Source organism: Thamnophis elegans, chromosome 10 (assembly GCF_009769535.1).
Source record: "Thamnophis elegans isolate rThaEle1 chromosome 10, rThaEle1.pri, whole genome shotgun sequence".
Classification (NCBI taxonomy): domain Eukaryota; kingdom Metazoa; phylum Chordata; class Lepidosauria; order Squamata; family Colubridae; genus Thamnophis; species Thamnophis elegans.
In genome coordinates this window covers 21,591,954-21,619,264 of record NC_045550.1, presented here as the reverse complement: position 1 = coordinate 21,619,264, position 27,311 = coordinate 21,591,954, and the positions used below count along the sequence as shown (strand labels likewise).

Sequence of the window (27,311 nt, the reverse complement as noted above, 5' to 3'; positions counted from 1 at the left end):
TTGCTATTAACCCTTGATTTTTTATTAGAATAGTCTTTCTCTAAAAGTAGCATGTTTGAAAACATTTCTCTTTTAAAGTAGTCAAGCCATATGCAGATAATTTCAGTTTTGCAGCCCAGGAATAAAAAGAGAAGAAAACAAGGGTAGCAAATAGGGAAATTATATCTACCTATTACTGACAAAACAAAGCTTGAGCTTGTGATCAGGGTAATTAAATGTTCTTCACTGCCATTTTAACTTATATTTCATCATATTTCTTCAATCACTCTAACAAGGAAACTTGCAAGAAAAAATAACGGCATATTATAACTTTTTTTTCATTTTAATGTTTATATCAAGCAGTATGCAGCTAAAATGTGCTGTTACATTATTTTTATTCCAAAATGTTCTTATCTTGCAAAAAGTAAACAATCATATGCTTTGTGTATTCCGCAAAGAAATGTTCATTACTTTATAATTTAAATCTGCACCAGACAATTAGTAGACAGTAGCATGGTAGAGCATCAAGTTTTAGAAAAACTACAAGAAGGGTAGGTGAATGGATTACCATTATATCTACTTAATAGTGTAACAGAAGCTAAGAAGACAGATATGAACAAAAGCATTATGTAATCCACCGAGAGAATTCAGAACCAGCTACTATTTTTACTATCAATGTATAATAGTAAGACTTACATTTGGTACTATATATGATTTTCCTACTGGATGGAGGTAATGAGTACCAGTATTCCTTCATTTATATACTTGGACAATAACATTTTGGAGAATCCAATACAACCATGTTTTTGTCTGTTGATTGATAAACAATCCTATGACATCTGACCAATACATGATCCAACTGAATTGAATGAGATATATTCTCAGATAAGGATAGATACGGGTAGTCCTCAACCCATGATCAAAATTTCTGATGCTAACTGAGGCAGTTGTTCAGTGAATTTTACCCCATTTCACAATCTTTCTTGCCATGGTTGTTAATTGAATCTGGCTTCCCCATTACTTTGCTTGCCAGAAACTGAAAAAGATCACATGAACATTGCAGCTGTGCTAAATATGCGCCAGTTGCCAAGCATCTGAATTTTGACCATGTGACCAAGAAGATGTAACTATGAAAAATAGTCATGTCACTTTTTTCAGTGCTTATGTAACTTTGAATGGTCACTAAATAAACTGTTATAAGTCGAGTAACTCAAAATCATTCAACCAAAAAGACACATATTCTTGCTTCTTCACTGCCTCCACAGGCAAGCAATTTGATGATGGCTTCACCAGTCACCTCAGTAGAGGTGGAGCCACAGACCATCTGGAAATTGTGGTGGCTGTCTGGTCTCTAGTTCCTATAAAGAAGACTACCAACCTGCATTATTTACAGTATTAAAACTAACCCAATTAGCTTGATTCTACAAGCTTAAGGAGAAGATTAGCAAGGGAACATTTACCTCATCCTACTTCCCCATTCTTTCCTGAATTAAGTCTTGGCTCAACACTTCCCTCCACATGGATTACACATGGACACTGCAATTACCCCATTTTAGAGAGATTGTGAAAATCAGCTGTCTGCAAGACGTCCACCTTACAATATCACAATTAGCAGAATCTTGTATTAAAAATGATGCCTTCACAGTGGGGTAACTACCATATGGAATGCTAGGTGGTTGGTTATTTTTATTTGCATGTGGGGTACTGTTTGTTTGTTTTTGTTGCTGCAGGAACTGTAGTAGTTTATAGGACTAGAAGTGTTTTGGATTCATTTTTGAATAGCTCAAAGGAGAACTAATTGGCTCATAGTGTTCATGGTCTGTTTTAGCATTTTGAGGCTCAGAGAAGTGAAGATGCAAAGGTGGATTCAAACTGGTTTATGAAGGATTATAAAGTGGAATCAAAATGAAACCTATGTTGTTTAGAACTGCTTTAAAAGTGCAGAAAAAGCTAAGAGAGTTAGGTGGGATTTTCACCATCTATAGGTAACTGCCTCAATCAAAACTGCCTTATAATAGTAAGGCTCACCTGGTAAATGTGTCTTGATTTTTAGGCTTAAACTAAAGTTCTATTGTCATTTCAGAAGGCGTATTAGCTAAAGCTAAATTTAACTGTGGCCAAGGTCGCAGCCTTCTGGAAAATATTCTGAATGTTAAGTCTTTATTATGAAATAATATTTCTAGTCATACAACAGCACATATGAACATTCCGTTGCCTCAGTGAGCAGGCAGCATATCTCAAGTTTCTTTTGCCCAGTTACATTTTCCACAAATATATTTGGCCTATACCAAGAAGCACATGGCACCAAATAAAGAGGCCATGCTGCTAATCTTGCCTCTTTACCAACCCTTAAGGGGGGGGGGGGGAACATAGCTGAGAATACTCATATAAATTGTAGGATTGTATGTTTATCAGATTTAGCTTGATTAGTTTCTGTACTCAGTGCCAAGTCTCTTTCTCATGTGACTGCATAAGAGGGGGCAAAAACCAAAATGATTACAGAGATCCAATATTTAGAGAGAAAGATCATAGCCTGGGCTCATCTATGACTTTATCTTTGTTGTGAATGACGGTGTCAGCCTCTGTTTTGCTACTTGCTTTCGGCTGCCATTGAAACGGGAGAGGGGGGGGGGCATGGTATTTGGGTGTGGGAAATATTCTGTGCAGGAGGACTGTAAAAAGGGAGTTGTTCTCACCATCTACTGCGCATGTGGCAGAGAGAGGAGTTGCCACCAAGGCCAACTGTCCAGCATACCAAGCTGATGATGATTTTTGAAGATGTCTCCCACATGACACCTGTGGGGTGTTTGGATTGGACTATGGGATGGAGTTACCAAGGGGAGGGGTATGGGTCACATATTGATATCTATGATTACGCGCGCTTTTGCCTCAGATCTTACTTTGCCTAGCTACTATCTACTCATAACCAGTAAAAGTATCCTTAATTCTGCAAAATGGAGTTGAGTGGTTTCTTTCTTGGTTACTGAGCGAAGCAGTCCTGACAGTTGGTCTTACCTGAACTGCTATTTTTGGAGTTGGGACAGGAGGCTCCAGTAGTGGTATTAACACGCCCAATTGGCCATGAGACTGGAATGAAGCTGAAGCCACGCCTCTGTGCTCCACTCTTGACCTCCAGTTTCATTGAAGCAAGCTCCCCCGAGACCTGAAAACAAGGCACAAAGGAGAACTCCCTCCACCCCTGCTAGACTAATTAACCTAGGGCGGAACTGGAGACTCCTGTCCCAACTCCAAAAATAGCAGTTCAGGTAAGACCAACTGCCATTTTCTGGAGCGAGGGACAGGACACTCCATTAGTGGGACCTACCAAAGCTAAGTCCCATGGGTGGGAAACTAATGATCTGCAATCATCTGCTGTAGCACCCTGTGCCCAAACGCCTCATCAGCCGATGCGAACACATCCAACCTGTAATGCCGAATAAACGGCAATGGTGAAGCCCACATTGCCGCTCTGCAAATGTCATCTATTGGAGCCTGGGAGGCCCAAGCTGCCGAAGAAGCGCCTATGATCCACGAGTATGGGAATATGGAGGTATAGATCCGAAAGATCTATAGATGCCATGTAATCCCCCTCCCGGACACATACCAAAATGGACTTAAGGGAGGCTATCTTGAATTTGCAGTAAATCAAATGTTGGTTCAACAGCTTCAAGTCTAGAATAGCTCTCCAGCCCCCCGAAGACTTGGGCATCAGGAACAGGTTCAAATAGAACCCCCGACCCACCTAGTCCATCAGGACTGGTTCTACTACAGTGATGTCAAGCAGATGTTTAATAGCCTGATGCATCAACCTGCGTTTCTCTATGTTTTGGGCCGGGGCAAATGTACAGAAGAAATTTGGGGGAATGGAAAGGAACTCTAAGTGAAGCCCATGAGTGACCGTGCTGAGCACCCAGGCATCTGAGGAAATTTCCACCCAGGCTGTGGAGAAGAGAGCCAGGCGACTGCCAATGGGTGGAGTCGAATCCAACCTATTTGCCCCGGTGGAAGGGGCGACCACCTCCCCCTTGAAAGGGACACTTACTCAGTTGTTGGAAGCGAGACCCGTCCCTGTTGTAACTGTGCTCGGGCTGACTCTCTGACCTGGGGGAAGAGTACCTGCTCTGCTGAGCTTCCTGTTCCTGAGGTCGGTACGAGGGCTTGCGGTAGAACAGAGTAGACTTTTGTTCCGCCTTCTTCGCCGAGGTGGGTAGGATTTTTTTCTTATTCTTATCCTCCACAAGGAGCGGGTCAAGGGCGGCCCCAAAGAGGGAGCCCCACGTGTAGTCAGCCGATGCCAGCTGCCTCTTTGACTTGTTGTCCGCTTGCCACTCCTGGAGCCAAAGAAGATGACGAGAGGTAATGGACGACAGCATGGCCCTGGAAGCAAACTTCATGGCATTCAATGTGGCATCAGCCGAGAACTGCGCCACCACCACTAACTTGTTTAGGTCCTGGTGCAGCCATACATCCTCTGGGGGAATGCGTTCCTGCATCTTCTCCATCCACAAGATAGCTGTGCGATTGAAGAACGAAGCCAATGCTGCTGCCTTGATGGCCCAGGGCGCAGACTGGAACATCTTCCTCAGCATCACTTCTGCCTTCCTGTCATCCACTTTAAGGTTGTCAGCCACATCCTTGGCCACCAGAGAATCAGGGGACACCAAAGCGACCACAGGTGGGTCCATAGTGGGCAGTTGTAATGCCTGAGAAAAATCTGGCTCAATATTATAAAAATGTCTATCATTACTGCCGGGGTTAGGGAAGGCAGCAGGTTTCTCCCATTGCTTCTTCACCATCTCCAGGAAGAGATGAGGAGCCGGGATCTCCTCCTTAACAGCCTTGGGCTCAGAGAAAACCGGGTGCCAAGGTTTCTTCACAGCAGTTCCCTCTGTAGCACCATCTTTAGCCCCATCCTTCACTCCTTCCTTACCCTCCTCCCCCTCTTCCACCTTTGGGGTAGCACGCGCTTTGCGTAGAAGAGATCGGAATAAATTAGGGGGGGAAAGGCCAGTAAACACCAGAGGATCCGGCTTGGCATCCTCCTCATCCTCAGATAGGTCAGGGTCCCTTTGGGCCTTATCCCCTGTTAGCGAGCCTTCACTAACCAGGGAAGGGGAGATGGGGGAGCTCACAGGAATGGAGGAGGGACGTGCCTGAGAGGAGCTGGTTCTAGGGGTCCTGTCTTGATCCGATACCCGGGACCTGGTGGCCTGCTGCTGGATGGCAGTTGCAATGCCAGAGGAGATAGCCCTTTCAATAAGACTCTGCAACCCCCTGGGAAGATCATCCACATCCAGGGAATCCCAGCAGGAACTCCCAAGATCCTGAGCTGCCCCAGGCTGGGGAGCCAGAATAGGCCTAGGCAAGGCCTGATCCCCTGTGGGATCTTCATGAATACAGGAATCCTCCAGATCCATTTCCTGGTCCTCTAGGGAAAGGGGTGGAGATGGGGAAACCTCCCTAAAAAACCTCCCTAGGGGATCCAGAAAGCCTGGGGGGACAGGTGGAGACCCACCTCCAATGGAGATCTAGAGCAGGGGGAGAAGTGCTGAGCCTACCCTGCTGGGCCCTCAACTACTCTGCTCTAGAAAAAGTTTTAGAAATGGCCTTATGCCTCCTAAGCTCATCTCTCTGGGTGGCATGTGAGGGACATGAGGCAGCAGCAGTCTTTTGAGCCCTGGCAGAGGCAGTAGGTCGCTGCCTGGAAGAACAGGGGAACAAGGGGGTGAAGGGGACCTTCCCGCTTCCTCTGCCACCTTTCCACTCACAGTCCTCCTTGAGAAGCCTCCTCCACACTCCTCACTTCGGCTGCAGTAGAGAGAAAGAGAAGGAGAGGAAGAAAACCTCTATCTCCCAAGCTTCTAGACAGCCCTCACTCCAACGCTGAGCACGGTGTTATTTGGAGGCTGCCGCTGAGGCTTGCCTCGGCTCCCAGCACCCACATGCCTTTTCGCCGCTCTGCGGCTCACCTGCAGCTTTAAAAAACTCTTTGTGCTCTTGCAAGCACTGCCGGTGCCAGCTGCTGAAGTCCTCAGCCAGTGAATTTTGCTGATGGGAGGCGGTAGGGCTGGAAATCCCAAGCTGCAAGCCACCCAATCACCCAGGAGTCAGGCAAAGCCACCACATGGTCCAGATGGCCCAAAATGGCCATCGCAAGGGCGACCAAGGCTTCCCCAGCCTCCAGCAAAGAGATGAATCTCCCTGGTGGTCAGTAAAGGGAACCACTGCAGATCACTTACTGGCAAGATAGGAGCCGTTTTTCCCGGAGGCTGTAGAGGCAAGGAGGATTCAGTAGTAGTATTAACAGGAGAAAAGTAGTTTTACGTCTCGTATCTGGCCGGACTGGGGTGAAACTGGATGTCAAGGATGGAGCCCAGAGGTGTGGCTTCAGCTTCATCCCAGTCTCGTGGCCAATTGGGCGTGTTAATACCACTACTGAAGCCACCTGTCCCTCACTCTAGAAAATAGGAAAATAGTTAATTAACATGACTGACTGATTTTATTTAGTGCCAAATAAACTCAGAGCTGTTTAAGGGCTCCAAGTAATTTTGTCAGGGATAACTAGCTGATCACCAAATTAGTGTGCTTCTCAAGTAAATAGGATAACTGAATTAGGATATCTGAAAAACTTTAAAGCTCAATTGGTTCCTAGTTTGAAAGAAATGCTACAACCAATTTAATTGATGAGGCTGAAATCCTGTTAAATTCTTAACAGCAGAAACATCTGCAAAGGCAAACTCCAAATGGTACAAAGCTTGTTAAAAGTAGAGGCTATTGTGGTCTTTGTTCTCTACAGCTGAAGACAGACAGAACTCCAGAATTATTGGATTATAAAGTACCTTTTATTTGTTTATATTCCTTACATCTGTGGTATTAACTTCTAGATTCTTCAGCTATAGCTAAAGCCTTTTGAATTTGCTCTTATACTTGGATTAAACCATGTATGATTTGTATTTTAACAACAGAATAAGTCTGAGCTAGCAAGGCAGGACATATATTAAAAAAAATAACTTAATCCTGAATCTTTTGCATGTGGTGGGTAGCATTTGTTTGTTTGTCCATATTGTTTCCCATTCTTGAAGTAATTAATAATTAAAAATACTAGGCAAGCACTTCACAACACCCTCTTTGCATATGTATCTTAGATTGCTTTCCATATTTTTCTCTCATAGTATGAGAGAAATTGGAATTTCTGTCAATTAGTTTTCAGTCATATGTGTATATGTGTGTAGATATACCAGTAGATGTTTATTTATAAAATGTATTGGTTGTCCATCCTACACAGGGTAACTCTGGGTGACTTACAGTCATAAAAAGTAGCTTTTATTGTAATCTAAATATGTACCTTACTGATTTATATCTTTTCTATACATTTCTATTTTCACTAATACTCAATGGTTGTTGATCTATTCTATAATTACAACTTTGTCATAACTGTGAGGAGTTACTCCTCACATGTCAACACTAATTTTTCTTGTCTCTACTTTTCTCTATATCAGGGGTGTCAACTTCGATTTCATTGAGAACTGCATCATTGTTTGACCTTGGGCCTGGGGTGGAAGGGCCAGAATGGGTGTGGCCAGTTTGATGTCACTCCTGTTGGGGACGCCTGTGGTGGCCCATATGGTCTGCCATTGAAAAAGAGCTCCGAACTCCATTTTCAGCACCCACAGCCTCCTGCAAGGCTCTGCAGGTGAAAAGGCATACAGCCCTCCCAAGATTCGTTTTCACTGGCAGAGGGTTACAGGAGGCCATGGCAACTGAAAATGGAATTCAGAGTTTTTTTCACTGGCAAAACACTTGGGCCACCACATGAGTGATATCAAACTGGCCACACCCACTCTGGCCCCTCCACCCCAGCCCATTTTCACTGGCAGAAGCACCATGGACCATTCCTTTACTGTTTCTTGGACAGCCCCACAGGCCAGATCTAAGTACCCCCTTGAGTTTGACACCCCTGCTCTATATCTGTTAAGATTAAGGTAGTCTTCAACAGTAAGAGCACAAGCAGAAGATCTAAGTCTGATCAATGTGTTTCACACAGAAACAATGCACAGGAGAATAAAAAAGAAAAGCCCTATGCCTATTTGTAGGATAGTTGCTAACAAATGACTGTGTCAGACAAAACAAAGCCACAAACTATGAGCCAACCCCCTTTATTTACAAAGACAAATTACCTTCAGTACCTGAGGCTGAAACCAAGTTGGTAGCTCAGCTCAGACACATCAAAGCACTTGGTGATGTTTATATTAGCACAATATTGCAAACTGCTTTCCAGAACACAATCCTGTTTTGCTAAGTATGAGCAGTTTCCTTTCTCATGGACACATGGTTGTGAAGAGGAAGCAACATAAACACGGCTATTCACCAAAAACCAGCGTATATGCTGTCTAAGAGCAGTTGTTTCCACCAAAGAAAAGTGACACGGTTAAGTACCAAGGATCATTACTGAACTGTAGTTCACAATTACGTATAGAAAATGTAATTTTTAGATTGCAATAGCATCAAAGAATCCTAGATTCTAGGAGTTTTGTTACACAATGTTCCTCTATCAGTTCTATTAGAAAGTTACGGTAGTCTGAAAGAGAAAAGAAAATATTACTTTCAGAGACCAAAGAGCAACATACAAAGCTGAGTAACTTACTAAATAAATAAATACTTTAATACATGTCAGATTTTTAAAAAAGAAAATCCTTTACTAATGCAATAAGCGGTCCTAAATTTAACATGTTTTCCATACGAAGATGATGGGATGCAGACTAGATTTTTTGTCGAAAATGAAGTACTCACATGTATTGTTATGTGTTAGGGAAAGGAAATAAACAAAGAATTCTTTAACAGAAAGATGGAATATCATAGCCTAAGAATATATTTAACATATAGAAATAATCAAGTACAGGGTTTAAGAAAGAAATCCATTTATTCCATATTGGTTTTCTAAAGGATAAAATGACATTTCCTTATGCTGTGTCCATACAAACATGCCGCCTGAGTAAGCCTTTCAGCTTAAGATGCACCTTGTTCTTTACTGAACTTTTTTTTTGCCTATAGTCTCCATCTTTCATTTCTTCCTTCAGTTTGGTTTAATATTCTTAAATAATCTTTAAGCAAACTTATTCCCACCTCAATAAAATACTTGAATAAACAAAAATATCCACAGAAACACACACATTTTGAAAGCCCATGAAGATCCCATGAACAGGGCAGTTCTGTAAGCTGCTCACATTTCAGCCACTATTTTCAAAGATGTGCTTTTTATTTTGTGCCATCAATGACTGAAATTGAACATGTTTTACTATTTGTAAAATATTCCTTTCATTTGTAGAAATGGAGGAGACTCTGTTAAGTCTAATTTTTGTCACTTTTTGTACTACCAGTTGTGTTGTTCTGGAATGAACCTGACTCCTCAGATTTAACTAGTTATGGTAATTATAGTTATTACAAGATAGGCTGTATGGTGGTTCTAATTCATGGAAGTGCTAGAAAAACGATGCAGCTGCTTCTTGAAGATGCTACATTCCCATCCACATAGCATCTTCTAAGAATCAAATCTAAAATACCTCACTGCTCTACTATAATATTTCTCCTTGTGTGAGAGCATTCAATAAATGGAACACTTTTTACATAAATCTTTGGATGAAATCTGGTTAAGGATATCTGCATAAGGAAAAAAAATCACATGTCCTAATGAAACGAAGATTTGAGCAAAGAATTCAGTAAGTAAAGGAGAGGCACAAGATAAACATCTACAAATGAAATTACATATATGTAGACTTTCTTAAGTTTGATAACATCTACATTTCCTGGTACATGATAAAATTTTAGGTGGATTTTCATGATTCACATTCACAAATATTTAAACATGTTGTTCCCTGTATGCTCCCTAATATCTAAGATAAAGTAGGAGATATGACGAGCAATTATATACTTAAAGTGACCTTTGTGCAGCAGTCACCTTGAATTGGAATACCATAAAAGAGGTATGGTTTTTTTCCCCCCAAAGCTAACTAAAATAACAAAAAGCTTTCCACACTGGAACAGAGATACTCAAAAAGACCAAACAAAGCACATGAAAAAGCCCCGAAGCAAGCGTTATAACAGCAGCTGGATTCACTAAGCTGGCACTAATGTAGAGAAATGAAGAAAAAGCATATATCCATGTGAATTTGGTCCATATATGACTTTTGCACATTTTGTTTAATACATGTATATATTTTAAGAGCATCTGTAATGAACTCTGCCAAAATCAATCTGTTATATCAAGCAATATGGTAGAAGTTTGAGAAATCAAAGACCATCCTCTGGGCATTTTGAATGGAAAGAACAGAAACTGAAGCTCGAATTAAATTATAGCAGCATTAATCATTTTATGTAGAAATATATCTCAGCTCAACAAGTTCTAAGATTTCTACTGTTTGACTGCATTTCTACAATCAGAAGTCTAATTATCTGCATATCCATAAAATCAAGATAATATTGTTACCAAATAATGGATTTTTTCAACTTTCTACATAAGAAAATATACAAAGGTGGTTACAGGCTTGTATTCAATCAGCCCTTGAAATTAACAGCATTAAATGGAGAAATCTAGCAAAGGTATTGTCATGAAATTAAAAGAAAATATGTGTATTTAATTCACTTGTCTTCTTAAGGACAGAAATGCTTTACAAAGGTAAAATACTGGTTAAAGGCACAAGGATCTCAACTTTCAAAGCACAATACTTTGAAAAACTTCTAAAGGAAAAACCCAAAATTAAGTTACTCAGCCCCACACAGCCTTAACACATGCAACAGAAATGACCATTGTAATATTTAATATTTAGTGCCATTGCCTAAGTCTAATTCTCAGTGCAAATTCAGATCTTTCTATATGTGTCTCAATTTGAAAAGTACTGTGGTCACAATCCAATCAATTAAGTATAAAGAATCAAATATTGTCTATGACTGAGAATAAATCTAATTTGCAGAGAAATAGTCATACTAGTCTGTTGCAGAAAAACCAACAAAAGACCTTCAGCACCTTAAATTTCAACCCATCTTAAGCCAGTGATGGCAAACCTTTTCTGGCTTGCGTGCCAAAAGCGGGGGGAGTGCAGGGGGGTCATGCATAGGTGTGCCACACCCATAAGGCTAAGGTGACCAGACGTCCCGCTTTTGGCGGGACACCCCCGCTTTTCAATGCAGTTTCCCGCGTCCCGCCCGCCTTTTTAAAAGGCACGCTTTTTTTGGCGCTCGCAGCTCCCGCCCATCAGCTGCTAGCTTGCTGGGCTGGCTCATCGTTTTGTTCTCTATCCTACCGATGAGCCAGCCCAGCAAGCTAGCAGCTGATGGGCGGGAGCTGCGAGCGCCAAAAAAAGTGTGCTTTTACCTACCTACAAATTTAAGCCAGCCCAGCCTGCCCGCTCACTGATTGGATTGGCCTGGACTCCAGCCAATCAGTGAGCTGGCTGGGATTGGAAATTTTCAGCACGTCTGCGCGAGTCTCCATTTCCTTTCACCAAAAGACGAAAGAGGTTGCAGCTGCGCTGACTGGTGAGTATTAAGAGCCGCGAGCGGATGGTGTGAGATCGCCGCCAGGTAGCCGCCAGAAGCCGCTCCCGGCCGCGGGGCCCTGCCCTGCCGCGTCCAGTGTGTCTTCAACAGCAAGCGGGTTGCCCGCCCGCCTAGCTGCGTTGCCCACATGCACGTGGATTCAAGAAATCCGGCTGGATACTTTGAATCCCCGCGCGTGTGGGCAATGCAGCTATGCGGGGGAGGGGAGCTTCGCTTGAGATGACCATGCTATGCCCTCCATAGCCTGGTCCTCCCAAGCAGAGCCCGCCTAGCTGCGTTGCGCACACACGCGGGGATTCAAGAAATCCGGCTGGATACTTTGAATCCCCGCGCGTGTGGGCAATGCAGTTTGCGGGGGAGGGGAGCTTCGCTTGAGATGACCATGCTATGCCCTCCATAGCCTGGTCCTCCCAAGCAGAGCCTGCCTAGCTGCGTTGCGCACACACGCGGGGATTCAAGAAATCCGGCTGGATACTTTGAATCCCCGCGCGTGTGGGCAATGCAGTTTGCGGGGGAGGGGAGCTTCGCTTGAGATGACCATGCTATGCCCTCCATAGCCTGGTCCTCCCAAGCAGAGCCCGCCTAGCTGCGTTGCGCACACACGCGGGGATTCAAGAAATCCGGCTGGATACTTTGAATCCCCGCGCGTGTGGGCAATGCAGTTTGCGGGGGAGGGGAGCTTTGCTTGAGATGACCATGCTATGCCCTCCATAGCCTGGTCCTCCCAAGCAGAGCCTGCCTAGCTGCGTTGCGCACACACGCGGGGATTCAAGAAATCCGGCTGGATACTTTGAATCCCCGCGCGTGTGGGCAATGCAGTTTGCGGGGGAGGGGAGCTTCGCTTGAGATGACCATGCTATGCCCTCCATAGCCTGGTCCTCCCAAGCAGAGCCTGCCTAGCTGCGTTGCGCACACACGCGGGGGATTCAAGAAATCCGGCTGGATACTTTGAATCCCCGCGCGTGTGGGCAATGCAGTTTGCGGGGGAGGGGAGCTTCGCTTGAGATGACCATGCTATGCCCTCCATAGCCTGGTCCTCCCAAGCACAGCCTGCCTAGCTGCGTTGCGCACACACGCGGGGATTCAAGAAATCCGGCTGGATACTTTGAATCCCCGCGCGTGTGGGCAATGCAGCTATGCGGGGGAGGGGAGCTTCGCTTGAGATGACCATGCTATGCCCTCCATAGCCTGGTCCTCCCAAGCAGAGCCCGCCTAGCTGCGTTGCGCACACACGCGGGGATTCAAGAAATCCGGCTGGATACTTTGAATCCCCGCGCGTGTGGGCAATGCAGTTTGCGGGGGAGGGGAGCTTCGCTTGAGATGACCATGCTATGCCCTCCATAGCCTGGTCCTCCCAAGCAGAGCCTGCCTAGCTGCGTTGCGCACACACGCGGGGATTCAAGAAATCCGGCTGGATACTTTGAATCCCCGCGCGTGTGGGCAATGCAGTTTGCGGGGGAGGGGAGCTTCGCTTGAGATGACCATGCTATGCCCTCCATAGCCTGGTCCTCCCAAGCAGAGCCTGCCTAGCTGCGTTGCGCACACACGCGGGGGATTCAAGAAATCCGGCTGGATACTTTGAATCCCCGCGCGTGTGGGCAATGCAGTTTGCGGGGGAGGGGAGCTTCGCTTGAGATGACCATGCTATGCCCTCCATAGCCTGGTCCTCCCAAGCAGAGCCTGCCTAGCTGCGTTGCGCACACACGCGGGGATTCAAGAAATCCGGCTGGATACTTTGAATCCCCGCGCGTGTGGGCAATGCAGTTTGCGGGGGAGGGGAGCTTCGCTTGAGATGACCATGCTATGCCCTCCATAGCCTGGTCCTCCCAAGCAGAGCCTGCCTAGCTGCGTTGCCCACACACGCGGGGGATTCAAGAAATCCGGCTGGATACTTTGAATCCCCGCGCGTGTGGGCAATGCAGTTTGCGGGGGAAGGGAGCTTCGCTTGAGATGACCATGCTATGCCCTCCATAGCCTGGTCTTCCCAAGCAGAGCCTGCCTAGCTGCGTTGCGCACACACGCGGGGATTCAAGAAATCCGGCTGGATACTTTGAATCCCCGCGCGTGTGGGCAATGCAGTTTGCGGGGGAGGGGAGCTTCGCTTGAGATGACCATGCTATGCCCTCCATAGCCTGGTCCTCCCAAGCAGAGCCTGCCTAGCTGCGTTGCGCACACACGCGGGGATTCAAGAAATCCGGCTGGATACTTTGAATCCCCGCGCGTGTGGGCAATGCAGTTTGCGGGGGAGGGGAGCTTCGCTTGAGATGACCATGCTATGCCCTCCATAGCCTGGTCCTCCCAAGCAGAGCCTGCCTAGCTGCGTTGCCCACACACGCGGGGGATTCAAGAAATCCGGCTGGATACTAGTCTCCGTGGAGAGCTTGGCAGGCAGCTGGCTGGACTTCTAAGAGGTGGGGGGGAGGAGCGGCAGCTCCTTGAAATGGAAAAAGGCTTGCTTCCTCCCCCTCCCCCAAATGAGACCGGGCTCCCAGCAGCGATTTGCCATTTGAGAGAGAGAGAGAGAGAGAGAGAGGGAGGGAGGGGGAGAACGCGAGTGTGTGTATCCCTCCTTCCTTCAGCCCAACACTCTAGCTCGGCTTGGCTCCCGCTTGTCTCTCCTGCCTCTTCGCTTCTCTGTTTGATTGTTGAAAGTGGGAGCCAAACCGGGTCATTCCTTCCAAGAGGCAAGTTTCCCATTGATTGAATGGCTCGCTGCCCTAGACCCTCTGCAGTCCCTCTCGTCTGGCCAGAATGCCAGCAAGAGTGTTGGGCTGAAGGAAGGAGGGATACACACACTCATGTTCTCCCCCTCCCTCCCTCCCTCCTTCCCCAGCCAGTCCCATGCCTTCTCCCAACCCCCGCCCCGTTCTCTTAGCTGCCCCGTTCTCTTAGCTACGTTCTGCCTTGTGATTGCTGTCTCCAGGCTCTCCTCTCCTATTATCGTGGAAGGTATCTCATTTGGGGGAGGGGGGGGCAGGCCTTTCTCCATTCAACAGATCCAATATACAGAGTTTTATTTTTTGGCCCTAAAAATATTGTCACTGAGGATGAGAGAAATTTCTTCATCATTGCTATTGGCCTCAAGTAGCAAATAATTAAACATGGTTTTTAGTGTACTTAGTTAGTGATCTGCTTTTTAACATTACATGGTATCAGTTTCAAGAATGCATGCAATCCTGAAAATTTGTAACAAACTTGTTGAAGGGCCTATGAAATATTTTCTAGTTTAGTGTAGAATAAGTATTCTTAATAAAAGAAAAAGTCATTTTTATTTAATCAATTGCATTCCTGTTTATAATGGCATTAATTAACTAAACTGGAAATAAATCTATGTTTTGCTAGAGTTTTAAAATTAAAAAACCTTACATTTTGTTGCTATTATTTTAATCAGAGTTTTGCCAAGTGAAATTATATAATGGTTCCTCATGTCTCTGTAATTTTCTAAATCTCATCCAGAAGTACCACAGAATCTGGCATTTTCAGCAGAATGATGCTGATGCTAATAAAACATCCTGATTTTTGGTGAAAGGATGGAAAGAGGAAGGAAGGAGGAAGAGAGATCTAAAGTGCAGAAAGACAGAAGGCAGATAGGCAACAGGAAGGAAGGAAGGAGAAAGAATGGAAAGGAAGGAAGGCTAGAAGGAAGAAAGAGGGAGGGAGGGAGGGAGGGAAGGAAGGTGAAAGGAGGAAGGAAGGAAGGGTACGTCCACTTGTAGGCCTGGGACTGAATGCAGGAGGAGTCTCTCCATAGGATCAGCTGCTCCTCTGATCATGGTCTATGAAAATGTTACTGCCTGCCTGATGCAAATTTAGACAGATGGTGCTTTGGGCTGCCCCTCAAATCCCCCCTTTACTCCTCCCCCTGTAGAATTCAGCCCCCTGAGTTTTGCCTTTGAGGGGCATGTGTGGTTATGGCGGATGGCAGAGTCAGCTGGAGGTTGAGAGGGGATTGGGGCTTTTGTCCGCCTGTGGAGTTCTCCCCATGGACAGGATGGGATGTTGGCATGAAAGGGATCCGGGCACAATCTCACCTGTTCCAAGTAAAGTTGCCTTTTGCAATTGGCTACCGGTAATCCTCGACTTACGACCAGGATTGATCCCCCAATTTCTGTTGCTAAGGGAGACGTTTGTTAAATGATTTTTGCCTCATTTTGCGACCTTTTATTGCCACGTTAAGTGAATCATGGTGGTTGTTAAGTCAGGAACATGGCTGTTTAGTGACCAAAATTACAATGGCATTGAAAAAAGTGACTGATGACCATTTTTCACACTTAGCGACCATTTTCACACTTAGCGACCGTTGTGGCATCCTCATGGTTACGCGATGAAAATGTTGATGTTTGGCAACAGATTTGTATTTCTGATGATAGTTTGAAATGGTGACAGTATAAATTATTGCTGGTGTAATACTTAACAATGGTTTTTAAGGATTTCTTTTATTTATAGAATACCTTTTTTATTATTTTGGGGGGATTTTTACTTTTAAATTGTTTATAAAATGTATTTACTACAAGAAATGTTCCTTTTTGCAAATGTGATCTTTGCAAATCTTTGTGATGCAATATGTTCAGACCAGGTTTATGTGTCTCAAAGTGGCTGCTATTCTATGGGCAGGCCAGGTTGGTGCAAGGCAGCTTTGCCAGATTTGGTGTGTTTCACCCTCATTGAATTTTATATCGTATAAAGAATGGAAGGAGGAAGGAAGAGAAAAAAGGAGGAAGGGAGTGAGTGAGGAAAGAAGAGGATGGAAGGAGGGAGGAAGGAAGGAAGAGAGGGAAAGAGCAGAAGACAGATAAGGTGAAGGTAGATAAGCAAGAGGAATGAAGGAAGAAGTGAGGAGTCTCGAGGAGGGGGAAAACATTTAGTGACCAAAGTTACAATGGCATTGAAAAAAGTGACTGATGACCATTTTTCACACTTAGCGACCGTTGCGACCATTTTTCACACTTAGCGACCGTTGCAACCATTTTTCACACTTAGCGACCGTTGCAGCATCCTCATGATCACGTGATCAAAATTTTGTTTGGCAACAGATTCGTATTTATGCTGGTTTCAGTGTCCTGGGGTGACCTTTTGACAAAAAAAATTTTTTAATCAACCCCCCCCCCCCCGGTCAAGGGTGTCCCTCTTTTCCAATCTGAAAATCTGGTCACCTTACATAATGCAATGCGTGACCCAACACACATGTGCACATAACCAGCACTCCCCCCCCCCCCAATTTTTGCATGCTTTTTTCGCCCTCTCCAGGCTCCAGAGGCTTTATAGGAGCCTCGGGAGGGCAAAAACAGCCTCCCCCCCCTGGAGGCCCTCTGGAGGCTTCAGGAGCTTCCCTGAAGCCCCCAGAGCGCAAAAAAGGGCCCTATGGGCAAATTGTAAGTTTGGGAATTGACTTCCGGTTTGCTTGTTGGGCTGGTTTTTGTCCTCTGGAGTCTTCAGGGACCTTCAGGAGGCTTCCTTGAAGGCTCCGGAGAGCCTTCATAGAATCCTCTGGAGAGCCTTCATGGAATCCTCCTGAAGGCCCCTGAGGATGAAAAATGACTTATGAACAAACCAGAAGTTAATTGCTGAACTTCTGGTTTTCCTGTAGGGCTGGTTTTTTTGTGCTCCGGAGGCTTCAAGGTAGGTCCTGAACCCTTTGGAGGGCTTCAGGGGGGGGGCAGGGAGGCTGTTGTTGCCCTCCCCGGGCTTCTATAAAGCCTCTGGAGCCTGGGGAGGGCAAAAAATGGAATGAGCCACATTCTCTTCTCTTGATCTATTTACAGATCATCTCGGATAATCCATCCATCCATCCATCCCCTTTTAAAGGTATAACCTGTCAGAAAAACAATGCTTATTTGTTGCTTCTTCTACTTGACAAGGACTGTCTTCTTAGGTGGTCCAATTCTGAGCCTCTATTTGATCCACTTACACTAAAGATTATTGCTGATCTTAGTGATCACCAAGGTTAGTGTACTTGTATTACATCAACATTATGGTTATCTTGTTTTCCTGTATTTTATGCTTTCTTTTAACTTTTATCTTTAATTTTAAGTTTGTTTATATGTAGTGTTTTTTGGCTAAAGGTCATAGTAAATATTTGTTGTTATGCATTATGGCATAAGCTTTACTATCATCTTATTCCCAATCTCAGGATGATTGATTCGAAGGGCCTGTCAGGGAATGTGGGGGCTATGGGGGTGGGTGGAGGGACCACGGACACAGGAGTGGGCCGGAACATTACGGTCTTAACAGGGAGGGGCAGATATGGCGGGGACTTTAGGGCTGGCCATTACCGGGGAAGGAGGGCTCGCTACGTCACAGAGATCCCTCCTTCCGGCCCTATGAGTTCCACTCCAAGGCCAGATGGCGTGAGTAATCAGGACCCTGGTCTCAGGCTGCTGTCGCTAAATGCCAGATCTGTAGTTCACAAGGCTCCCCTCATCCGGGACCTAATTTTAGACGAGGGGGCAGACCTGGCATGTATTACTGAAACCTGGCTGGGCCCGGAGGGAGGAGTCCCCCTCACTGAGATGTGCCCAGAGGGTTTTGAGGTGCTTCATCAGCCGCGACCCCAAGGAAGGGGTGGGGGTGTGGCTGTTGTTATCCGAGAGTCTCTAGCTCCTTGTAGGATCCCTGCTCTGGAGCTTGTCGGGTGTGAGTCCTTGCTGGTGAAGTTGGACTTCAAGGGTCAAGTGGGCTTGCTGTTAACGTACCTGCCTCCCAACAGCGTTGCAGCAGCCCTCCCCTTGCTCCTCGAGTCAGTAGCCGAGCTGGCAATTAAGTTCCCCAGGCTTATGGTTCTGGGGGACTTCAATTTGCCTTCGCTTGGCGAGCACTCTGATGGAGCGCAGGAGTTCATGGCTTCCATGACAGCCATGGGCTTGGCCCAAGTAATTTGGGGCCCGACTCACTCGGCAGGTCACACGCTCAACCTCATATTCCTCTCGGAGCAGTGGAGTTGTGATCTTGGTTTGAGGGGTAGTGAGATCTTACCCCTGTCATGGTCGGACCACTACCTACTGAGGCTTGACTTTCGGAGACCAAACCCCCACTGAAGGGAAGAGGAACCGATTAGGTGGTTCCACCCCAGGTGCCTTATGGACCCTTTGGGCTTTCAGACGGAGCTTGGCGTTGTTCCTGATACCCTCACCCGCAGTCCGGCGGAGACTCTGGTTGCTGCCTGGAATTCAGCAGCGTCAGAGGCTCTCAACTGGATTGCGCCTTTACGGCCAATCCGAGGCAGTGGATCCAGGAGGGCTCCTTGGTTTACTGAGAAACTCCGGGAGATGAAGCGCCAAAAGAGATGCCTAGAGCAACGATGGAGATCCAGTAAGTCTGAGTCAGACCAAGCACTATTAAGATCCAGCATCAGAGTCTACCTTCGGGCAATTAGGACGTCAAAAAGAACACATATTGCCTCTCTGATAGCTTCCGCTGAGTTGCGCCCAGCCGCCTTGTTCAGGATAACCCGTTCCCTCCTGAACAGGAGGGATACGAGCGATCCTTTGCAAGGCAGAGCTGAGGAATACGTCCAATTTCTCGCGGCTAAAGTTGCTCGGCTTCAGACGGACCTGGACTCCAATTGCGCAGAGCCAGCCGAGGAACCAGGGGAGAATCTGGAGCGACATCTCTGGATTGATTTTCAAGTTGTTACCCCTGAGGAAGTGGACAAGGCCATGGGAGCTGTAAGTGCCTCCACATGTGTGCTGGACCCGTGCCCCTCCTGGCTGGTTGCTAACAGCAGGGTGGTGACACGGGGCTGGATCCAGGCGGTTGTTATTGCCTCCCTTCGGGAGGGGTTCTTTCCCCCGCTTTAAAGGCGGCGGTGGTGAGATCCCTTCTGAAGAAGCCATCTTTGGATCCAGCCGTTTTAAATAACTATCGTCCAGTCTCCAACCTCCTCTTTGTGGGGAAGGTTGTTGAGAAAGTGGTGGCCTCTCAGCTCCGGCGGTCCTTGGAGGAAACCGATTATCTAGATCCCTTTCAGTCGGGATTTAGGCCTGGCTACAGCACGGAAACCGCTTTGGTCGCGCTGACCGATGATCTCTGGAGAGCCAGGGATGGGGGTCATGCCTCCGTCCTAGTGCTCCTTGACCTCTCAGTGGCCTTCGATACCATCAACCATGGTATCCTTCTGCGACGACTGCGGGAGGTGGGGGTGGGAGGCACTGTTCTACGGTGGTTCTCCTCTTACCTCTCGGACAGGTCGCAGTCGGTGTTGGTCGGAGGGCAGAGATCGACCCTTAGGCCCCTGAATTATGGGGTGCCGCAGGGTTCGGTCCTGTCCCCCCTCCTGTTTAATATCTACATGAAGCCGCTGGGTGAGATCATTCGACAGCACGGGATAAAATACCATCAGTATGCGAACGATACACAGCTGTATCTGTCCGCCCCGCGCCAACTCAGTGAAGCGGTTGACGTAATGTGTCAGTGCCTTGAGGCTGTTAGGGTCTGGATGGGGGTTAACAAGCTTGCACTCAATCCGGATAAGACCGAGTAGCTGGTGTGTTTCCCTCCCACTAATTGGCCAAGTTTTCCATCTCTCAGGCTGGGGGGTCAAACAGTACGCCCCTCAGACAGGGTTCACAATTTGGGAGTCCTCCTGGACCCACAGCTGACTTTTGAACACCACTTGTCAGCTGTGACCAGGGGGGCATTTGCCCAGGTTCGCCTGGTGTACCAGTTGCATCCCTACCTAAACCGGGAGGCCCTCACAACAGTCACTCGTGCCCTTGTGACCTCTAGACTGGACTACTGCAATGTGCTCTACATGGGGCAGCCCTTGAAGAGCATTTGGAGACTTCAGCTTGTCCAGAATGCAGCCGCGCGAGCGATTGTGGGTGCACCTCGGTACACCCATGTTACACCTATCCTCCGTGAGCTGCACTGGCTGCCTATTGGTCTTCGGATATGTTTCAAGGCGCTAGTCGTCACTTATAAAGCCCTTCATGGTATTGGACCTGGGTACTTGAGAGACCGCCTGCTGCCAATTACCTCCTCTAGACCGATTAGATCCCACAGATTAGGCCTCCTCCGAATTCCATCCACTGGCCAATGCCGACTGGCAACCACCTGGAGGAGGGCCTTCTCTGTGGCTGCTCCGGCCCTTTGGAACGAGCTCCCCTCACCACCTTCCAGGCCTTCCGCGAAGCCCTTAAAACCTGGCTGTTCCGACAGGCCTGGGGCTAATGAGCTTTTGTCCCCCCTCGAATGGTATGGTTGTTGTGTGTTTTTAAATTGTGGTATTGTTTTGTTCGTCTTTTTTATTCCTTATTTGTACCCCCCCCCCTTGACTTGGGTTGTGAGCCGCCCTGAGTCCCCTTTGGGGAAAAGGGCGGCATAGAAATATAATAAATTCAATTCAATTCAATTCAATCTTCATCAGCTGTATGGAACATTGTGATCTGCAAGTTAATGTAGGAACACTGAAGATTAGCAAAGAATTGGAAAGACAGATGAATGGGAAGGAAATGTTCAAAGTGGAGACAGTGATGCTTATACAATGTCAAATGATAAAACAGTCATTGAGGATGGTTAATGAATAACAGAACTTGCTTCTTTATCTAATAAAATTTGCATGACTAATGTAAATATCCTTCTTATACAATCTTATGCACATTATTCCAAACTTAACTGGAAGGCCATTAAAATGCTAATGTTACCCCTTACTTGGCCTGATTTCTTTCATCCCAGCTAATATATTTATTAAGCCTACAATATTTTAAATGCTTTCATCAGCATCATCTACAACAGGGTTGTCAGGAGGGTGGGCACCACCCCCTCATTTTGGCCAACAGGGTGCTACAGGAGCCATCTATACTGTCTCACCCCCAGCCCCGCCTGTGGAGAACTACAATGCTGATCCGGCCCTCGAAGAAATCCGGTTTGATACCCCTGATCTACAAGCACACAAATCCCAGAATTGTGGAAGTTACAGTTCCAATGCTATGTTAGAGAGAAGCCTCTCCACCTATCCTATAAAAGAACTGAAATACTTGAAATACTTATCCTGCAGAATACAACAGCCTTTCAATCTCTACATTCACTTCAGTTGCACTTTGCTTTATATATGCAAAACACGTGATTATTTCTATTAATGGGGTAACATCTGGACAAGTGATATTATTGATTTTAATAGTTTTAAGGAGGGGCGCACAACAAAAATTAAATGTCATAGGGATGAAAAATTAGGGATGCCCTGGATAAAACCTAGTTTTGATTTAATTTAATTTATTTTAATTTTATTATGAAGTACACATTCTTTATGTGATTTCTCGCATATACTTCTCTCACATATCGATCATAAGGGATAATCAAGGGATTTTTCCAAGGGATTCTGGTAAAACCCAAAGCTTTTTGGATAGGGGAGCATGGCTTTTTGGTGCCTATTACGCATTTCTAATTTAAATGGAGATGAAAAATATAAACATACAGTTATGTAGCTATTTATTACTTATGACTACCAAATAAAACCTTTATATATTGGGTAGCATGTTACTGAATTACAGGTTTTGAAAGGGAGAATAAGAGAAGGGAGAACTGTTTTCATGCACAGCTTATGAGTTTGCAGGAAAGGTCTGACTAGTTTACCATGTAAATCATTGATTGATTCTTCATTTATTCTGGAATCAATTATTTTTATGCTCTTACATTTTAACAAAGTGTCCTCAACATCAGCAGTTGAAAACCCAAGAGCACAGTCACAATTTGCACTATAGGTGAGTTTCATCCTAACAGTACCACGCACATGTCCTAGCTTGCACTCCACTGCTTACTGCTCAAGCTGGCTCAGTTAAAGTGAATTTAAGTTCATGCATCATCATTGCTTAGATCCACATTAGAAAATCCTGCAATGTCATTTAGTAACTACAGGCTGACTGAAAAACTAGGACTCTCACTTTGGAAAATTACAAAAATTATACTTCTTAATTTAGGTCAGACAATATGCCTTTTTGATTGCTGATTTGTGAGGCTGAAGTAAGTGATCAAGCAAACATATATTGAATTCTAGAAGAATAGAGTTACAAAAAATGTTTCACAAAGAGAGGACAAAGAGAACCTAAGGGCATTGTACCAAATGCACAATAAGGTTACAGCTATGAAGTTGGGTGAAATAAATTGGTATAAAAGTGCCAGATGCACTTCATGTGATTCCCTAGGAACAGCAATTAACGGTCAGTCTAAAATACTCTTGATTAATGTTGGCCCAGCCAATAATAAAAGTCATAGATGTAAAATAATTTTTCAACAGTTCCTACAGTGTTTCTCAACCTTGACAACCTTAAAATTTGTGGACTTCTACTTCAAGAACAGCATTCTGTCTGGGGAATTCTGGGAATCCATGCCCACATCTTAAAGTTGCCAAGGTTGAGCAATGTGTCCCACATTAACAAGTCATGCCAGTTCCTAGCATCCTCGGCTGAAATACTGTAGTCAAGGATTTCATACAGGTTCCAATTCCCATTTTAAATGACACCACAAGGGGTCTCATTTTACACTTATACTCATTTGGCATGCTTTTTGGATCCCATTGGAGAGGCTTTTACCCCCACCTGTTCCATAAATTTCTGATGCCCAGTACTCAGGTTCTCTCATCACATGAAACTTATTCCAGAGACATTGATTGCACTGTTAGTGGCAACTGCCCAAAAAAGAAAAGCCCCTTTGCTGTCCCCTTTGCCATACCAGAGGGGCTGCTAAGGCAGGTTTGCAAACGGGAAGGAACACATACCAAAGTGAACCGACTTCCACCTGCCACCCTTCTCAAATTCTGTCTGGCTTACTGTAGTAATAAACCCAATAGCCAAATCGGTCAAAGGCTTCTTTCCCCTTGTCAGGACCCGCAGCATTGTGTACTAATAGGCACCCGGGCCTTCACTGGAAGCATTATTCATCCTCTACTCACATAGTGTTTGGAAGGATTTCGCCTTTTTTCCACGTCCACCACATTAGCATCCAGTACAGTGTAGGACAGCATCTTCGCAACCCCAGGAAAACCAGGAAACGCAAAAACAGTCCAGATGTATCCTTGTATTATGATGACTGCGCTTATTCTTTGGCTCCTCGGCACTCAAGGAGGATTTCCTAGGAAAACAGAACCTCCTCTGCCCCTCAGCCTCGCTTTCTTTCCCTTGCTGGTACAAAACGAACAAACGAAACGCCTTCGACTTAGTTTTCCCGAGTACTTTTTTCCCTCCTTTAAAAAAAAAATCACGCGGGAAACGACCTAAATACGGCCATAAGCCAGCGCGTCCCGCAAGCGCAGGAGCACACACCCACACCCACACCCACACACTTCAAACTCTTCTCCCTCCTATGCAGGAATATTTGAATTGTCTGCAGTTACTTCCAATGTTTCATCCTGGTGGAAAGGAACTCTTCTCGTCCGGACCGCATTGGAGCGGACGGGCGGCGGGGAGGAGTTGAGTTCTGGGAAAGGATCAAGTTCTGCACACCCCTTACACAGATCTCGCGTACTGCGTGCGTATGTATGATATGTGTGTGCGTGTGTGTCTGCTCCTCTTATTCGCTCTCCCTGCCTACCTACCTCTTTCCCCTCCTCTTGCCCCCTCCCGCCCTACACCGGAGTGAGTCGCCGCCGTGCAGTTATCCTCGCCGCAGCTCCTTGTCTGACAGCAGCTGATCTTTGACAAGGCTTCCCGCTGCAGCCCCGACTGCCTGGGGGGTGAGGGCGGAAAGGGAAGAAACGGACGGAAGATACGGAGGGGGCTGGTTTGGGTGGGGAGGCGAGCGAGCGCGCGGTTCTCTTCCCCAGCTCCGGATTCCCGCTGCCGTCGTCTTCGCGGCCAGGCGAGGGGCTGGGAGGGCGGGGCTGGATGAATAGGAGGGCCGACAGAGGAGGAGGAGAGGACGGCGCTGCCTACCCCCACCCACCGGCAGGAGAGCGGAACGGGGAGGGGGCGATCACCTCTCCACGCCCAAAGCCCCAGGGAAGCTGAGATGGGCGGCGGCCACTTAGAGCGACTAGTCGGCTGGCAAAGGTTTTGGCATGGGCAGGAGGAGGAAAGAGGGAAAAAATTGGCGTTTCAGGCGCTCGCTTCTTCTCTTCTCCCCCCCCCCCCCGGTCCCTCCCTCAAGCTGCCTGGCGACAAGAGAAAAAGTGAGACGGCGGCTGTGTGGCAGAAAAGGAGAGAGGGGCTCGAATCTCCCGGATTCTCACTTTATGCAATTTAAAAGAAACCCACGTCGGATGCTCTCCCCACCCTTACCGGGTGCTCTCCAAAGTGCTCAAGAAACCAAAAGGGTCTCGATTGTATTGTATAGTCTAGTTGGCCTGCATACATTCTAGTCAGTTCCCCTCGAAAACATCCCCCCTTCTCTCTCTCTGCCTCCCTCCATGAAGTTAATAGCAGTAGACTTATATACCGCTTCATAGGCCTTTCAGGCCTCTCTAAGCGGTTTACAGAGAGTCAGCATATTGCCCCCAACAATCTGGGTCCTCATTTTACCCACCTCGGAAGGATGGAAGGCTGAGTCAACCCTGAGCCGGTGAGATTTGAACCGCTGACCTGCTGATCTAGCAGTAGCCTGCAGTGCTGCATTTAACCACTGCGCCACCTTGGCGCAGTGAAGTTACCCAATCCGGTATCCTAAATGTAGAGAGAGGCAGGTAGGCTGCCCACCTAGGGCTCCGAATTTAAAAGTCCCTGCTGGTGATCTGCTCTAGATAATGAGACAGACTAGATTTGACTTAGAGATTGCAAAACCTATTTTTGATGACAGAGGCTGCTGCTCATGCTGTGGAGTGCAGACCAGGTCTTCCACTCCAAAGACTCCCACGAAGAGAGTTGTTTGCTGAGATGGACAGTTATAGAAATCAATTAAATAAATTTCCAAATACATATCCAGAAGATTTACCCATGACATGAGAGAATTCAAGAGCCACAAGCTAGGGGGTTCCAAAAAGTTGGATGATATTTTCCAATGACCATGAGCCATTTATTTGAGTGGAAAGGGGGATCTGTGGCTCTGCAGATATTACTGAATTAAAATGCCCAACATGCCATCAACTAGCTGGGGCAGGAGGGAATTGAAGTTCAACAATTTCCAATGGGCTGGTAACTTTCCAGCCCATTGTATACCTGTTCAGTAGGCTGCAGCATAGGCCAAATTGATTTGTAGGACATTCTCTAAAATTGCCAATGAAAAGGGCTTAGTTCAACCGGCAGCCTTTTTATCAGTTGAGATGGGAAGCAAATCCCTTTCATCAACTGTTCTCTGTTAAGCTCATCCTCTCCCTAAATTGCATGCAACCATAATTTTATGGCTTATAGGAGGAGGAGCTTAGATGTCTGAGCTTGTGCTTTTCTGCCCTTCCCATTCTCCCCCCCCCTTTTTATGTTATATTTTTTTAGATCCTGTGGGTAGGAACTTGGTTTAGGTTTTCTTTCTTTCCATTGATTGTAAACTTTTCAGTGGGCCTTGGAGACTGAAGAATGGGGTATGTAGATGCTTCACATATTTAGATGAATTAAAAATTCAATAAATACAAGTATATTACAAAGAATCTCCACAATTTATTTCCTCATCAGTTAGATCCATTTTTGCAATTTTTTTAAATGCCAAAAGCAGGAATAAACAAGCCTTTGCCTACTGGCTGAAAGACAAGAAAAAAGGGAATTCCAGTGCCTGAAGCAGACGTCAAGATCTTTCCTCATGCTGCCATCAAACAGTCCACTCAGAAGCTGTTTCTTCCCCCCACCTTTTTTAGTAGGTAGATGCTATTAAATAAGTTGTGAATTACTTGGAGTCTCTCATTTAGTAGCATTAGTTTTTTTACATCAGGATTGATAAAAGATAGATCATGCCTTGCTAAACTGCTATTCAACATACCCACATTCATAACTAAGAAATATAAGTAATGCGCTACACACACCGTATAACAATTGGGTCTGGAATTTCAGTCCCTTAAGTGAAGCAGTCTAAGTCATCACATGACCAAAGCCAATTTTGCAATCATGTTTATTGCAGTTAAGTGAATCACCAGTCATTAAGCGAATCACATGATGAAGTGAATCCAATTTCTCTCATTGACTTTGCTTATTGGAAATAGAATAGAATAGAATTTTATTATTTGTATGCCGCCCTTCTCTGGGAGGACTCAGGGCGGCGAACAATTCAAAGGGGAAAAAGGGGAACATAAAAACGAATACAAATAGTAAAAATAAGCAACAGTCACACAACCATACATGTCGAGAGGGGAGGGAACTCATCACCCCCAGGCCTGCCGGCAAAGCCAGGTTTTGACAGCTTTTCGGAAGGCCTGGAGAGAGGTGAGGGTCCGAATCCCTGGGAGTTCATTCCAGAGGGCCGGAGCTGCCACAGAGAAGGCCCTCCCCCGGGTAATAGCCAGATGGCATTGGCTGGTAGATGGCACCCGGAGGAGGCCAACCCTGTGAGATCTAATGGGTCTGTGGGAGGTAATTGTCAGCAGTCTCTCAAGTACCCAGATCCAATACCATGAAGGGCTTTATAAGTTACGACTAGCACCTTGAAGCGTATCCGGAGACTGATCGGTAACCAGTGCAGCTCGCGGAGGATAGGTGTAACGTGGGTGTACCGAGGTGCACCCACAATCGCTCGCGCGGCTGCGTTCTGGACGAGTTGAAGTCTCCGAATACTCTTCAAGGGCTGCCCCATGTAGAGCGCATTGCAGTAATATATATCTGTACATATATATCTGTATGATATCCACTCCCAATTCTCTGCTCAAAACCCATGGTTTTTAAATTCATGTTAATTTATTGTAATTCAATGTTTGTGTATTTATAATTGGATAG

At 46.0% G+C, this 27,311-nt stretch overlaps 1 protein-coding gene across 2 annotated transcripts in view; it reads right to left on the bottom strand.

Annotated features, from left to right (window-relative positions):
* Positions 1–24,337, bottom strand: part of SH3PXD2A (SH3 and PX domains 2A) — a 303,987-nt gene extending 279,650 nt beyond the window's left edge. For both annotated transcript variants that reach the window (XM_032224775.1, XM_032224776.1), the window contains exon 1: positions 23,417–24,337. In XM_032224775.1, coding sequence (XP_032080666.1) covers positions 23,417–23,488 — 72 coding nt within the window. In that variant the 5' untranslated portion in view covers positions 23,489–24,337. The remainder of the gene's footprint in view (positions 1–23,416) is intronic.
* Between the last annotated feature and the right edge of the window lie 2,974 nt (positions 24,338–27,311).